The sequence below is a fragment of the Coturnix japonica genome, chromosome 7, assembly GCF_001577835.2.
Source record: "Coturnix japonica isolate 7356 chromosome 7, Coturnix japonica 2.1, whole genome shotgun sequence".
NCBI classification, from domain to species: domain Eukaryota; kingdom Metazoa; phylum Chordata; class Aves; order Galliformes; family Phasianidae; genus Coturnix; species Coturnix japonica.
The window spans coordinates 31210635-31226506 of NC_029522.1; the positions used below are offsets into that span (position 1 = coordinate 31210635).

Here is a 15872-nt window from a genome sequence, read left to right on the forward strand (position 1 = left end):
TTTGCACACTTAAAGTGTAACCCATGACTGAACTGCAGGAGTTGAAAAAAAAATGCAAGTCACCAGAAAGGGAATCATTGATTCCCTATGATCGTTTCTAAGGATCATCATTTTCATGGAAATTAACCCTGATTACAAATTTTGGGACCAGATAACTGGGATATAAATCAGGTCTAGGCAGTGACACGCGCAGGCTGGTGGAGCAGCTTGTTGGCATGATGGAACCATCCCTCAGCATGCCCTGCTGCAGGGCCTTCACCTGAGCCAGTCTGTATCACCATCAAATGTGTATAATGTTATAGCACTGCTGCATTCAGATATGAAGGAAAGGCAACTGTCCCCAGCAGGATGGATCTGAGCATTTAAGTTTTGCCATAACTGACACTAGAGATGCACGTGCTGTAGGCAGCCCCAGCTATTTGCACCAGACCTACAGTCAGATCCGGCCTTTACATCAAAACTCATTCTGGTCTGATAAAATTCCCAAGTTTCACCAAAAGGTTTGGATTTGTTATTGCTTATGGCAGCCACTAAGAGCTGCTGAATAATTTATTTAATATTTGCTGGTGGTTCTGAAGTCAGCTCCACGTCTGCAGCTCAGAGCAGATTTCCTTTTATGTACTCCAGCAGCTCCCGTGAAGCCTTACTCATTCTCCCAAGTATGCATGTGTGCACACATCTCCAGCGCAGAGCGCCGGCTGTCAGGAGAAAGAAATTATTCTGCATTCAAACTGTGTATAAATTAATAATTATAAGAATTACCGATGCTAAGGTCGGGGAGGCTGAACTGCAATACACTTCTTTGCATTTCTGTGCGTGTTGTGAAGGCACTGCGGGCATGTTTCAAACATGAAGACGAGCACATTGTGCTGGATGTGGCTCTGGGCAGCCTGGGCTGCTGGTAGGTGACCCTGCACACAGCAGGGGAGTTGAAACCAGATGATCATTGTGGCCCTTTTCAAGCCAGGCCATTCTATGATTGTATGACTGTGATTATATACATGATTCTATGACTACGTGAGCCAAATTTTATCGTATTCATTGATCTTGGACAATAACACAGCGTGAATGGTTTTAAGAGTTCTGCTGGCCGTAATGTCAGGAAGACTCCAACTTACCTGCCAGGACAGCTTCCATGTCAACACAACAAAAATGTTACTCAGAGAGTCTGATATGCAAAAGAACAATGTTTTTAAGTGTGGTTTCACTGAAGGAGGCTGATTTGTCAGCAGCCAGAGACAGCCCCGCAGCACGCCTGGCACCCAGGAGCTGTCAGCTCCACCTGGAACCACATGCGGGTATCCAGCTCCTTTAAAAAGCAATGCAACTGCAACAGCCCTGAAGGACGCGCCTTTTCCCCACTTTACAAAAGGATGTTTGCAGACAGTTTGAAAGGCAAGAAAAACATTGACAACACCACATCATTTCACAAACTGAAAGGAACCCCAACCAACAATCCCAGCCCTCTACAGACACACAGACACAGAGAGAAACGGGACACGATTATTGCCAACATGAAAAGAAACTTACATTCCCAGACATTTTGTCTAGTTCACTCATGGCCTCATGTATAGCAGCTTCTAAATGGTTATTTAGCTTTCCACTTCTAGGAAGAAAAGATTAATGGCATCAGTAATTCTTAGTAGCAGAAAAACACTTAAAATTAATAATAAAGACATTAACTCATCAGACACAGTCTGGCATCCGCAGAGCCTCCCAGGTTGGTGCAGCACAAACAGCACAATCGGGTCTATAAATAACACGATGCTGGCTCAAGGCTTGTGTTAGAATTACAGAGGAAAAATAAAAGGCAGCGCTTCGGCGACATGTACAGTTAGTTACAGCATCCACGAGACAAACGGCATCGTGGGGAACAACAGCACTCGGCAGTAACCCAGCTGTCTGTGCCATGTGGGGCTGGGCATGGCTTATAGAACATCAACGTCCCTCGGACCACAGAAAGTGTAAGATGAACTGAAACGGACTCATAGAAAGCCAGACGTATCCACGTGGGCTTCTGACCCCCTGCAGCTGGACTGCTGCAAAAACAAGTGTAGGTTTGGCAGTGTGGACAAGTGATGGCACCTGTGGATGTGATAAATGACAGCACAGTGTTGTTTGGTAGCAAGGTAACTTCCTGGAAAGATAATACATCATTCCATCTATAATACAGCTACATTAATAACTGATAGCAATGCTGAGTTTAATGTCATTTAGCAGCAGCTTTCAGGTCTCAGATTCCCTACGTAACAGGAAGTTATTTCACCACCACTAAGCTCTGGCTGCAGCCCTATAAATGTCTCTTGCAGATTTTTTTCTCTTACTGTTTCAAAATCTCATTTCTTTTCCTCCTTTTTCAGATAACTAAAAACCAAACAGTGTTTGAAACCCAAACCAAAATGCTTTTCCGTAGTATTTCCCCCAAACTGAGTTACTAGAAGTTAATTCCAAATAGCTCCGATGAGATCCATCCTACAGACTGTCCCTAGTGAATGGCATGAGGGTAAGGACAGATGTGCCTGCGCTAATAACCTGCATTGCTCAGAGCTTCCAATGACAACTAGAAGGAACTGCAACACTTCATCCCACAGGCACACACACATTGCTTTCACAGCAGCAAAAATCCTGCACTGACACTGTAAGTTTGAATTTGAGCTTTAACAGAACAACATTGGAGGTGATTCAGCAAGAAACCGATGGGATATTCAGTGTCCAGCAGCATTTCAGTAGAAACCAGCTCTAACAGGATGCTGGCAAACATTGAAATGGCACAGAACAGTTCCACTGTTCCCCTGTTCAAAGGGTCAAGGTGTAGTTTTCATTGGGGATGTGTGTTTTTCTTTTTCCCCCCCCATAAACTCAATAGAAGGTATGGCAAAGCCAAGAATGATTGACGAGACTTCATCTAGGCTGACGTTCAAAGTCACCAGCACGAGCAACTAAAATAATCAAAAGAAATATTACATAGGACATTGATTTCTTCATGTGTTGCCTTTGGGCAGAAGCTAGATGACCGCTTGAGGTCTTTCCCACCCCCACCAGATGTTGATGTAATTACTGCCAGTAGTCCAAACCACTGTTTGAAAGTATTTGATATACAAACGATGATATGCAGTCTTAAGACACTGCTGCTATGTGTTTTAAATAGCAATGCTTTACTGTGAAGATGATGAATTGCCCTCAAGCAAACCAGTGTTTCGGAAGGGCCCATCGCTGAGACATCATTTACAGCAGGCAACACCCTGACAACCAGAGAGCCTGACATCACATCAATATCTGCTACAGGTTGTGGTGATCTGAAACAACCTGCAACCACCGCAGTGTTTGAGGAGCAGAGCTCAAAGTCTTCACAGAATCATTGAGGACGGAAATGACCTCTAGGATCCCCAAGCCCAACCCATCGCTACTGCCCACGTCCCTCAGTGCCACATCCCCACGGCTCTGGGACAGCCCCAGGGACGGTGACCCCCACTCCACGGACAGCTGTGCAGTGCCTGGCTGCTCTCTGGAGATGAAAGTGCTCCTAATAGATAGGATTTTTTCCTAATGATGGGAACACAAAGAATGAAACATCATTTTGAGGATCTGGATGTTAACCTTGCTTTGCTAAAGACACTGAACTGATGTGCTGCTGGTCTGTATTCTCTTGGACTTCTTTGCCTGTCTTCTTTATTACAGAAGTGTCCAACTTGATGTCAGCACCTGGTATACGTAAGTACTGGGAACTTATCCATGTAGCAGCATAAAGAGAGTTGTGTGCCACATGTAACAATGAAATCTGATGTTCCAAAATTGTGGACTTGCATGGAACAAGAGGCACATGCACCAAAGCAGACCATAAGGAGGTCAAAAGCTGCTTCAGATACACTCAGCACAGAGCACAGGTCAAAGAAAGGGAGCTACCCCCCGGTCCACAAAGAAAGAGCAAAACATTTGAAACATAAAATATGTAGAAGTAGAAATATGGACAAAAACCTGTGTGGGCTGTGAAGGAACCCAATGAAAAGGGGCAGCTGGGGCTGCAGCCTGCTGGGGTACCTGACAGCTGCTGTTTCCTAATGTGCAAACAATGATGCAGAACCAGTAATGCCACAAAAAGGCGACTGGGTTCAGTGCAATTCTGGACAACCCTTGCAATCTGCTAAATACGCAACTGCAGACCAGGAGACCGGAGCTCTTCCGAAACTGCAGTGCTTATTCCAGCTTCAACTCCTTCCATGTGCTGCTGCTGCCACCTTCCTCCAGTCTCGTATTTTGCTTCAGGGAGCAGCGATAGCTGGGGGTGCCAGCAGCCCTCCTGGCTGCTCAGCGCTCGCCCTCAGCCTGCACTCACATGTTCTGTGGATGGTGTTGAAAAAAACCCAACACTGTCTCACTGGCATTAAAAGTATTTCTCCTAAGCACCTAAGCATGACATATAAATAGAGGAAAAGCTCACACCTTAAAAGGAGCTGAGGGCAAATAATTATTTAATTCCGGAAAGTCTGTGTTTATTGCTCTGAAGGCAGCACTGCAAACTGACTGAATTCTCACCAAGTAACGTGTTTCCACCACAGCAGTAACCAAGCACCACCATCCCAGGAAAAAATCCCATCTCTACTCTTGTCCTTTGACAGCTGGCAAGATTTTTTTCTCCTAAAGCCAATTTCATTTTCATCTCTCTGTGTACGCTTATGCTTCACCTCTTTGCATGTTTCCCAGTCTTTCTATCCTTTCCTGCTTGTAAACGAAGGCCAAAAGGTGAGAGGAAACCAACCAGGCCAGAGGTGTGTGACTCTGCATGGGAGCCGCTGCCTGGCTAACTGCAGCCAGCCCTCACCCGCTGCGAGGAGCTCCTCTGCAATGGGAAACTACTGAACTTACCCAAATACAGGCGGGCTGTGCCTGCTGCAGCAGCCAACAGAGGGAGAGGGGAGAGATAAGAAGGGCAGGTCTTGTGAAAAATTGGACTCGGTCAGAGTAGTTTGGATGTAATAACTTTTTTTTTTGGCTGTAAATTAGAATCCCACACATGAAAGCTCAAACAAGCAGGCTGACATTTTACAAAGGCTACAGTAAATATCAGAAGATGCAATAAAAATGCAGATATCAAAGATCTCGGATGATTATCACAACCAACACAAGGAATTCAGAAAATTAACTTCTCAGTTTGGCAGATCTGCAACGGTCCCCCCCAAAAGGAGACTCCCTGGAAGCAAAAGAATGTGATTATTCATCCCACTGGCAAACAAATGAGCACACACTTACTTTCTGTTCCTTTTCCTGGCTCGGTTGTAAGCTTCTAGACCTTCTGTTAGTGTCTTCAACTTCTCTGGCTCCACCTGAGTGAAGGTATGAACACCAAACCACATTACCCAGACCTGCAATTATCAAACACTGCTTTTACTTTACTGCTAGACATGCATTACTGCGGAGCCTAAAGTTCACCGCATCCGTAAGACACAACCGTCCCAGCAAAGAAATCAACGTACAGCAATGCACGCCCCTCAGACATCACAGTTCCTCTCTATATCCACACTACCAGTACAGGTATAAGAACTAGAAACACAGCGTGTAGGAAAATAAAACTAAGAAGGAAAGTGATACTGCAAAGTATGAATGGCACCGTCTGCAGGACCTTATCATCAAAACATTATTCCACTCAACTCTTGGTATTGCTTAGATTTGGTTCACAGCCATTTCTGCTTTGAAAAACAACAAAACAAAAGACGTTTAAAACACATCACTTAAAAGAAAATGAACCGATAAGTTCCTTCTTTGTCACAGCATTATATTCTGCTGACTTATTTGCATAACTTCACAAGAACCTCACAGAGCATTTGTTTCATTAAAAAGTACACCCTGTCTTTTGACACAAAGCAAATTAAATCCGCAAATACAAATTCATTAAGCGTGTCTATATACAACCCTGAACGTTAATTTCAATACAGCTTGACTTGAAAGTCAACCTTTCAATTACTAAATAATTTATACATTCACAACGACTCTCATTTTCGATGTGACAATCTGATGTTGATGAGTGAGCAAGTTGTCAAAACGTCTGGAAATAACGGCAAATAAAATCCACATTTAGAGCAGATCTCACGTTTGGAACTCACACATCTGATAACGAAGCTGGGAAACAGAGCAGCCACAGCAACCTTATAGACCAGCAGCTCCTGGTGAGGGCTGCACACAGGCTTCTGCTCTCATGCACCAGGGCTCATTATGCACAGGCTGGGGCACTTTTCCCTTAAAACTATGGTTGCTTTCAATGACAGGCTGAGCTTTTGTGGATAAACAGGAGAGCAGAAAGTACACATGATGGGAGCAGGCTGGGTGCAGCTGTGATCTGCTCTGGGCCCAGCACTGCCATGCAGCTGGCAGAGGCAGCGCTCCTATCTGAGCTCAGGTTTCAGTCCTTCATCTCAGAGCACATTTGGAAAAATACATTTTTCAAGCTGAGCAGAATTAAATGGTGGAAATGTGATCATCCTGGTGCTTTACACCTGGAACTGTACCACAAGACATGGTTACTCAAGTACAGCATCCTCAGCCATAACATTTAGATACCTATATGGGTACGTATAGACAGGTATCTAAGGGACAAACTTTCAGTGCTGTACATGTCTGCCATTAGGTGCATAAGTTCAAGTGTACAGATTTGCATGAAGAGCAAGTATTGCCCTTGATTTGCAAAGGACTCGTGGGACGTTACAAAACAAGAATACCTCCCTCGCTGGAATTTTATGATAGCACAACAGTAAAGCAGAAACAAACCCACCCCCAGCTGCCAGCGCTGTCTGAAGCAGCACCACACGGCTAACAGAATACAGCATTATCAGCAACTGTAACAGATACGCTGGGATTAATCATATCACACGCCTTCATTTACAATAACCCATTACAACACTAAATAATACATACAGATTGGATTTCCAAGACATTGATAAATCACACCTATTATTATCTCTAGCACTAGAAAAGCTCAGCTTCCTTAGGGAAATATCTATATGGGCTGATAAAAGCCCAACGTTGTATGTCAGTCTATAAAGAATGTTCAGAACCCAAATAGTCATCAAGCACCAAAACATGTTTTTCCTATTGCGAACTCTTTAGGATCAGGTACTAATTAGGTGTAAGATCCGAGAGAAATTAAGCTGTGCCATCACAGAGGAGAGGCTGACTGTCAGCGTGGTTCCTGGGCACAAAATAGTGGATAATTATTGCAACTACAACCCCCTCTGCTGAAATGCTGCTTTTAGGCCGTTTCACAGACATACATCTGTAGCAGCAAGAAGGAAAGCAGCAGCACCTTCCCAGACAGCTCTGCTCAGGAGCACATGTCAGGACCTTCTGGAGAACAGACTTTTGGAGGACTGTTTCAGAGCAGGCTGAACAAACTGCCAAAGGACGGGGCTGAACACAATGCTACAGGAGCGTGTGGACTTGCATAGACAGCTACTGTGCACAAGAGTTCTTTGTTCAGCTGGACGCACAAACTGCTGCACAGCACATGCACGTTTTCATACTTTTTCATATATCACTGTATCCCTCAATTCAACCTGAAATCCTGACCTCTGAGCGGTCATTCGCTCTGTACTTCTTGGAGGGGAAGCACAGAGTAGAAGTATGAGACAAGACAAGGAGTACGCTGTACTTCTTGTTGAAGGAGACATACACATGTTTAGTTATTACTAAATGAAAGGCCTTCTGATGTGAGAGGTGATCCGTGGGCCTTCCTGGTGAAGAACTGAGTCAGCCCCTCTGCTGCATCCCCACGTGTCTGACGGCGCATCTCTGTGGCGTAGAAGGGATCCATACATTGCTTTCCTGTTGTTTGTGCTTCCATATACAGTAAAATCTATGCCATTAAATATTGTGTTACACAGCATGTTCGCATAATGCACACAAGAGACAAAACCAAAGGAAGTGTGCTTGCACAAAGAGCAATCATACATTCTGGTAACCACAAGTGGAGAGAAAAGTTAAAAATGGCTGAGGAATGCAAATGAAAAAAAAAAAGAAAACCAGCTCTTTATAAATGTTATCAAAAATAAGCTTTTAAAATGTACCAAAACAATCTTATAAATATGGATATGCAATCAATTTTGTGAAGCTAACAGAAAGGCATACTTTGAATGCACATGCAGTGTAAGGATGTATTCATCGCTCCTATGGGACAGCGACACTGCTCACCTTCTGCTTCCATTTTTCATTTGCCAATACTTTTAATAAGAGTGATCTGTAACTCAGCGATCCAACCTTTATAAGGAACGAGCTGTTCAGCATGCCGGTCCTGTTAGTAAGCACGCTGACTGCTCTGAAGTGAATCTTTTTGTTCCATGCACTCAAACGGGAGCTCTGAAACAGCTTTGCCTGAGGAGATCAGAAGAAGCCAAGTTCTGTTGAACTAAGCTTGAAGCCACCCTGGCCAGGCAACACTCCAGTTATTTATGCTGCCAATTCCTCTAGAACACATGGGATTGTTCAGGGAAATTATGTTTGTGCATCAGCCTCGGATAATTGTATGGGCAGCACAGGGAGAGCAGCGATGGTTACAACACAGAGATACCAGATTGACTCAGAAGTTCCTGAGCTGCACACTGGTGAGATGCAGAGGCTGATGGTGGAAAGCTCCTCCTCCTGTCCTCGTACTCCCTGCTGGACACCATTTGGGTATGGGATTACTTTGGTCCAACCTACTGCAGCCATTCTTATGTTTTTAGGACTGTTGTCATGTAACCCACCAGGGATGAGTATGCGAAAACATGAAGTTTTCAAGTGGTTTGCTTTCTTTGTGCCAGAGGTAAAATGGTTTGGGAGGTCTTTCTTTTCTACTCACTTATTTCTTAAATTGGCTTTTTTTTTTTTCTCTTCAAATTGGCACTTAGAAAACATTACATATGGAAGATACAAAAAAGATGAGGAAAACCACAAAAATATAATTCTATACACCTAGCAGAGACTAGAATTTGAAATATTATCACGCATTCTCTGACAAGCACACAATTAAGTGTTCAAAACTCTGGATTTTACAACAAAAGAGCAAATTGAAATGCCTTCCCTGCTGTACGACATTGCAGACCTCCATTCAGGATGATGGTACCCATGCATTTCGCCACAGAGTGCATGTGTCACTCAGCAAGGCTTTCCTTATTATAGACTCCTCACTCCCATTAGATCACACTTTTCCTTTTTGCAGTTTCAACCACTTTTAGATGCCTCCATATTCCTTACACATTCAATCTGTTTTTTTCTGTACACACTGTTAGCCTAACAATTTTTTTTCGTGAAGAGATCTCGTGTGTAGCAAGCCTTTGGTATTAACCAGTTAGGGAATCGTCGTCAGGCCAAAATATGGTCTGTTTCACAGCACTGCCAGAAATTTCCCAGTAGATAACTACGGTACAAATTCAGTTCTGCAAGATATAGCACGAAGAAAAAGCAATTTGTACTACGAAAATAAGACAAAGAAAAAAATAAAGAACTGAGATAAAGGTTGGATACACATTGGTATAAGCATTAGGACACACGTGCATGTCAACAGATAGATAGATATGTGCATATATATATATAAATATACCTTCCCCTCCTCAGCGTTTTGTTGACATGAATTGTGAACGTCTTCTTCTCTTACTAGTTTTCCAGGCCATGAAGTCAGTCCTTTGATTTGGCCCCAGACCAAGTCGCCAACATTAAACGTCCTCGGCCTGTAATGTATCAGCTCATTTGAAGAAGGGGAATCTGGATTCCTTAGGTCATCTTCACTACTGATGCTTTTAGCATCTGAAGGGCTAGGCACACACCCATTAATGCTTTTGGCATTAAAATCTCCATTGTAATGGATGTAGTCTTTAACTAACGAACTTTCCAAACTATTTGAGGAACTCGGAGATTGCTCTTCCAGAATCAGGTCTTGTTTAGAAGTGTTCAGCAACTCCCCGTATCCTCTGTTCTGCTGAGGCCTATTTCCATTTATGTGTGCACATCGTTCCACAGTGTTCTCCAGTCTTTCCTTAAAACTCATCATAGTTCTTTTGTAATTGTTATACCTGAAATTCTCCTCCAACATCTTATCACTTTGACAGTTCCGCTGTGATAGCAGTACCTGATGCTGCTCGCCTTGCAACAGTGGCAGTGTGGAGATGTTATTGGGCCTTTCGTGACAAGGACTACTATGGATATGGGTGGAGTGGTCTAGAAACTCCTCACATTTCCACCTATTTATCTCACCAACAGGACTTTGTTCCCCTTCCCACTGTTTTTTGGGTGTGTTACAACTCGTTGATTTGTAATACTCATACCCATCCCCTTCACTTGAATTTTTACCATGCTCTGAATTCTTCAGTACTCGCGTTCCTCTAGTGTTTCTTATCCTACCTTCATGATCAGAAACAGCAATGTTTCTTCCATGGATTACTGCACTGACAGCACTAGAGAGATTTAGCGGGTCACCAATTGAGGCTGTGAAGGCACTCATGGCACTCAAAGCTGGAATGGGACTCATTTGTGTGGTACTGCTAACGGCAGTGGTGATCACTACTTGCATTCCCTTGCTCGCAGCATCTACGACTGCTTTGTAGATCGCATCCACTGATGTATCACCCTGAGCAGCGGCATTGAGGTTATCCTTTGCCTGTTGACCAAGAGATGGTTCAGTTCTTTGCTGCAAATCACAAGATGTCTCTTGGAAAGGAGGAAGCATAGCGTTGGAGCTCTCAGGTACTGGTGCCATTCCCATCTGACTGATCATTCTTTTGTTCAGAGCAGCAGCATCTTCCTGCATTCTCACCTGAAATAAGCAGACAGAAAGACAGGAATTGCTACTGTGCTTAAAAATCCACTCCAATAGAAAACAAGTCTTACGTTAATTAGAAAAAAACGGAAATGATACAACCCACTACCTTGCCTACATTTTCAGCTGCTTTCTCAGATTCTTTTTAGAGGCTCCCACTTTTTCTCTCCCAAATCTTTAACTACACCATGAAGTACTTCAATATTTCTGTTCTCAGCTGTTCCCTTTTGCTCTTTTTCAGACCCTCAAATTTTCTTCAGTCTTCCCTATCAGCTGTTCTTTGGGGCTCCCTCTACATCCTTCTTTCAGCCCCTGCAATGTAGGCCATCACTGTTCTTTTCCAACTGGCTAGCATTTCTACTTTCTGCCTTTCAGTCATATGCTTCTCTCCTGGGATGTCTTCACTTCAGACCCATGTAAACCATGCCCACACCCCTCAGTATTGCATCTATAATGTCAGGCATGGCCTCAGCAAACTGTAACCTTCAGATGAAAGGAACTGAGTTTTATATTTCTTGTCACACATGTGGGCAGTGAAGATGGTGTTATTAATAGTGCTGCAACAGATAAAAGCTGCTTCAAACAAGGGCAAAATATTTCCAAAAGCTCCCTTCAGTACTTACCACCACTATTTATATAACTGAGAATCTGAAGCAAAAAAATACTGAGATGAAGCTATTAGAATTCATTCATTCACAAAGGGAGGTAATGGGCGGTTAGAGGACTGATGTTGCAGCAGCAGTGAACTGTCTACACTGAGAGAATGACACGCCTTCTTTTTCCTTCTTAAGGGAAAAAAGCGTTTTCTGGCAGCATGCATCCACCTTCACATCTCGAGTTCTGCAGCAACAACAGCGATACTGCGCAGTAACAAACACATACTGTAACTCTGCTTCTATCAACTATTTTGGCTGCTGTGCTTCCTGCCACTTTGCTAGTTGAACAGTTCACGTTGCAGGATGAAGAACTATTTAGGTTGACAGCAGAGAGGTATCATTGTTGTTGCACAATTTGCCACTGCACATTCATTCTCATCCCTGTTTTTGTCAGTCTATAAGATCTACACTGAAGCCAGCTCTTCCATTGCATTTTAGTGGGGATGTATGAGAGGCTGGTGCATAGCCACCTATAATCACTGAAGTTTCTAATTACTGTAGAGTGGTATCAGCATTTCCTTCTCAGCCCTGAATGGCAGAGTGGTCTAAAAGGAAATTTATAATCCTTTTTTTTTATTTTTTTCAGAATGGAAAGCAATTCTGCTGAAAATGCGCAGTAATTGTCAGAACACACACAGCCTATTATTTTTCCAATACATTGAGCAGAACCATTTCCAAAGAAGCTCTACCCAGTTTCTAAGGCAGAAGGTATCAAGTTTCAGTACCAATTACTGACTTGCAGAACTCAAAGTTACTGAAAGAGGCACGCAGCTGTACACGTCATGTTGTCTTAAACACTGAAGACAAAAGAAATCAAACCACAGAGGATGCAATTTTACCTACTGAGACTTGCACGTAAGTTTGAATATCAATTTCATTTTGCTTTCTACCTGGAAATTTTGGAACAGACATGCCATGGGGTTTGGGTTGTTAGCTGGGCCAGGAATTGGGGGCTGGCCTTGAAAGCCCTGCATGTTCTGATACCCCTGGAGAAGGTGCTGTTGCTGCTGATTTGAAGGAAACATCTGATTGTTGTTTAATAGCGACTGGAGATGACTCAGTTGATGGTTATTCAAAGTAGTGTTTATAGATGACATGTCACCTGTAATTCAAACACAGGGAAATGTAAGTCAGTACACTTTTCAACAACCATAGGCATTCCCTCGACTGAACGGAATGCTAAGCAAACGCCTCTGTAAAACCACACTTTTCCCCTTCAGTCTTCTATGGAATGGTCCTCAAGGTATGTGTCTCCTACTCTTTATTCCTGTAGTTCTTCAGTATTGCTTCTTTTGCATGTCACATCTATCTGGACTCTTTCTAACCGTTTCTGACATGACTATCTTTGCCTTTGGAACGGCACACAGCCAAGTATGGCAGAATGAGCTTCTATGATATTCGGTGTCTTGGGATCTTACTCCTAGTTTCCAAAGAGTGACTGCTTCATACAGTACTGAGGTGGTGAGGGGGGGAGAGGAGGAGAGAGAGAGAAAAAGAGAAAATAATTTGAAAAACCCAACGAAGCCATTTGTTTCATTAACTATGACTAAACAACACGATCTAATTATGAGCAAAAGGCTTTTTGGACCGCTGACAGGTCAGTCCACACTCTACAAGTTTTTTAAACATTTTAGAGAAATCACTGTATTAACATTTTGTATAGTACAAAAATCTCACTGTACACAGCAATTCTGGTTTTAGTAAAGTATACACGGCTATGAAGTAATAAGGCTTTAAAATGTATCAATTTACCAGCTTTTTTTCATATAAAGTTAATGGTTCTCTTAAGATTTACATTTGCATAACCTTTGGTTAGCTGTATTCTACATGACGAAGGTCAAGGAGGGTTGAGTTCCTGGTGGCCATTTAGCAAGCAGGCATGAGGGATTCGGTTCCACACTTATCAGCTCTGCCACTGCTTTTTCCTTCTCCTACTGTACTTATGAGTTTATGCAATCCAAACAACAGGGGGATACTGCCTACGCTACGTATTCTAGGTAAAATTCGTCAAAAGTCACAGGTGAGAACCTAATCTTTCAGGACTTGGTTTGGGCTGTTGGTGCTTGTCAGTGAAATACGCTGGCTATCTAAGCTCCAAGTTAAAAAAACACCAGAGAAATGAGAAGATATAAATGCACAGCAGAGGGCTCATAGGGCAACCTTCCTCTTTGAACTTGCAAAGCATTCGCTTTGAGCTTGCTGTATTTGCTTTACAGGCAGTGTGCTTTCTGAGGGTTTTGGCTCTCCTGATTCGTTTGGAAAGCGGCCCTTGGCCATTTCTCACCTACTGCACAGCTACTCGTACTAACCCTGTGATGCCACACGCACTTGAAATGAAGCACTGCATCCCAGAGATGCACCTGTGCTTTAAGACTTGAAAAATGAACCAAGTCCAATTGCGCAGAGAACTGTAAGGTGTATACAGTCAGTCTAGGTGGCATCAGAATTAAGAATAGAATATAAAATAATTTCCAAAACCCGTATTAAATATTACTGAATAAAATCAGAATGTCGTTCAAATGCCGTACAGGAGCAGTTATAAACAAGCTGTAACATACAAAAGCTTTACAAAAAAGTATGATAAAGTGTCACCTTTAGAAATAGAAACTAGAATCAGAAATTCCCCCACCCCACCCCTCTTTTCTTTTCCTTTTATATCTGTGAAGAAATTGAACTTACCAAGCAGACCTGTCCCCAGTAGAGGGTTAAGTAGCTGTGGCACCACAGAGTTACTGTTGAGTTTAGCTGGACCAGATGTATTCCCAGCATTATTAGATATGTTCAGCAATGTTTCTGCCATTGACACCACTGCTGTCCCACCACCCAGGGTAGAGACAGACAGTGCTGCCACTGCTGATGATGTAGTGGTTGTGGTAGTGGTTGCTTGGGAGGAGGTGGCTATGGAAACCTCTGGATGATTAGCGGTGTTGCCCGATGCAGAGTTCAGGACACCTCCCACCAGCTGGGGATTCAAGGCCATTAATGCTGAGGCCCCAGAGACAGCTGGGAGGAGCAGGGGGTTAGAAGTAGTATCAGTGCCTGAAAAGCTTGGTAAAGGGTTCCCCAAGGGGTTGCTTAAAAGGGTCTCAACCCTGTTGCTTTCTGACTGATTGCTTGGCAAATGGTCAGGTGGGGCTGTCATCTGTGTTACTGAGGGCAAAGGGTTATTTTGCTGTTGCAACAAATCTGAGATGGTCAGATTGAAAGATGGTAGGGGAAGCATGGCAGCTGCTTGGGCTTGGTTCTGGAGGAGGGTTGCTAGAAGCTGAAAATGAACAGGCTGTAATACCTGCCCATCCACGTCACTGGAGAGAAAAGCTAAAGCAGCATTTACATTCGGGTTGAGAAAACCTAAAGGGTTGAGGTTGACCTCAGACTTGCCTTCTCCTGCTGAAGGCTGCAGTATATTTAATAGATTCTGGCTTAGGAGATGTTGCTGATTCACTGGCAAAGAGATAGGTAGAGAACTGAGGAGGTTTTGATTCAAAGAAGGTGGAAGATTGTTGTTTGAAGAGCTGTTCTGCGGGAAATGAAGCGAGTGTTCGTGGCCAGCGAAAGGGAAATCACCCCCAATGGGCAGCTGGCTCTGAAGAGGGTTTCCAGCTGCAGTAGTGACTATAACACCATCTTGAAGAACAGATGTTGTCTTTGTGATGGCGGGTTGGCTGGTGCCAGCTATGGCTATTGATGATGATGGTCCTGAACCTCCTGCAATGCAAAAGAACAGGAATATTACTAGTATGCTGTCTGCTGGGAGACAGTTGTCCGAGTCATAAAGTAACTAGGTCAATCCAAAACAGCAATGTTTGATACCCATGCACAGGAAAGAAAATGTTTTGAGCACCAAAACTTAAAATACAAAGAAATCTGCCATCGATTACTTCACGTACTACTGGCTGCGCACATCTCATCAGAAACTCTTTAACACGCTCGTACTTCTCCTACAAGTCTTTGAATGGGGATTTAAGAGGATTTCATTCATATATATGTTGACTAGTGTAAAACTCAAAGCAATCGTAACTACCTACGTCATAATGGACCAATAATCAATTAACTACTAGGATGAAGTATTAAGGTGAGACATGAATGATGTTCAGTGAAAAGTAACCGACCAAAGTGCAGCTGTGAAACTTTTGCTCTTTTGAGAGAATTAAAGCATGTGAAATTACTTTGAACCACACCCTTCGACTTTATTCCCATTGCAATTCATTGGAGAACCAACACTAAAAACACGTATGGAGATTATATTACAAAATGTCACAAAAAGTGACGTAAGATACCAACTACTCAAAAAGGTGCAAAATTAACACAGTTCATGAGGCATTGTACTGAACGCATGTGAAGGAAGTCCATATGCTCTCTTGCAGGTACAACTATGATTCTTCCATACAGAAATTAGATAGTGAATTAGCAAAAGACGAAGGAAGCAGAAACTGTAA

At 43.1% G+C, this 15872-nt stretch overlaps 1 protein-coding gene across 12 annotated transcripts in view; it reads right to left on the reverse strand.

Annotated features, from left to right (window-relative positions):
* The window catches only part of MBD5 (methyl-CpG binding domain protein 5), a 120247-nt gene that overhangs the window by 1543 nt on the left and 102832 nt on the right, over nt 1-15872 (reverse strand). For 6 of the 12 annotated variants that reach the window (XM_015869254.2, XM_015869253.2, XM_015869252.2 and 3 more), the window contains 5 exons: nt 14113-15141; nt 12324-12535; nt 9566-10774; nt 5248-5360; nt 1531-1606 (listed from right to left, as the gene is read on the reverse strand). In XM_015869254.2, the coding sequence (XP_015724740.1) occupies nt 1531-1606; nt 5248-5360; nt 9566-10774; nt 12324-12535; nt 14113-15141 (2639 nt within the window). The remainder of the gene's footprint in view (nt 1-1530; nt 1607-5247; nt 5361-9565; nt 10775-12323; nt 12536-14112; nt 15142-15872) is intronic. The other 6 variants (XM_015869258.2, XM_015869255.2, XM_015869261.2 and 3 more) reach the window with 5 other exon arrangements.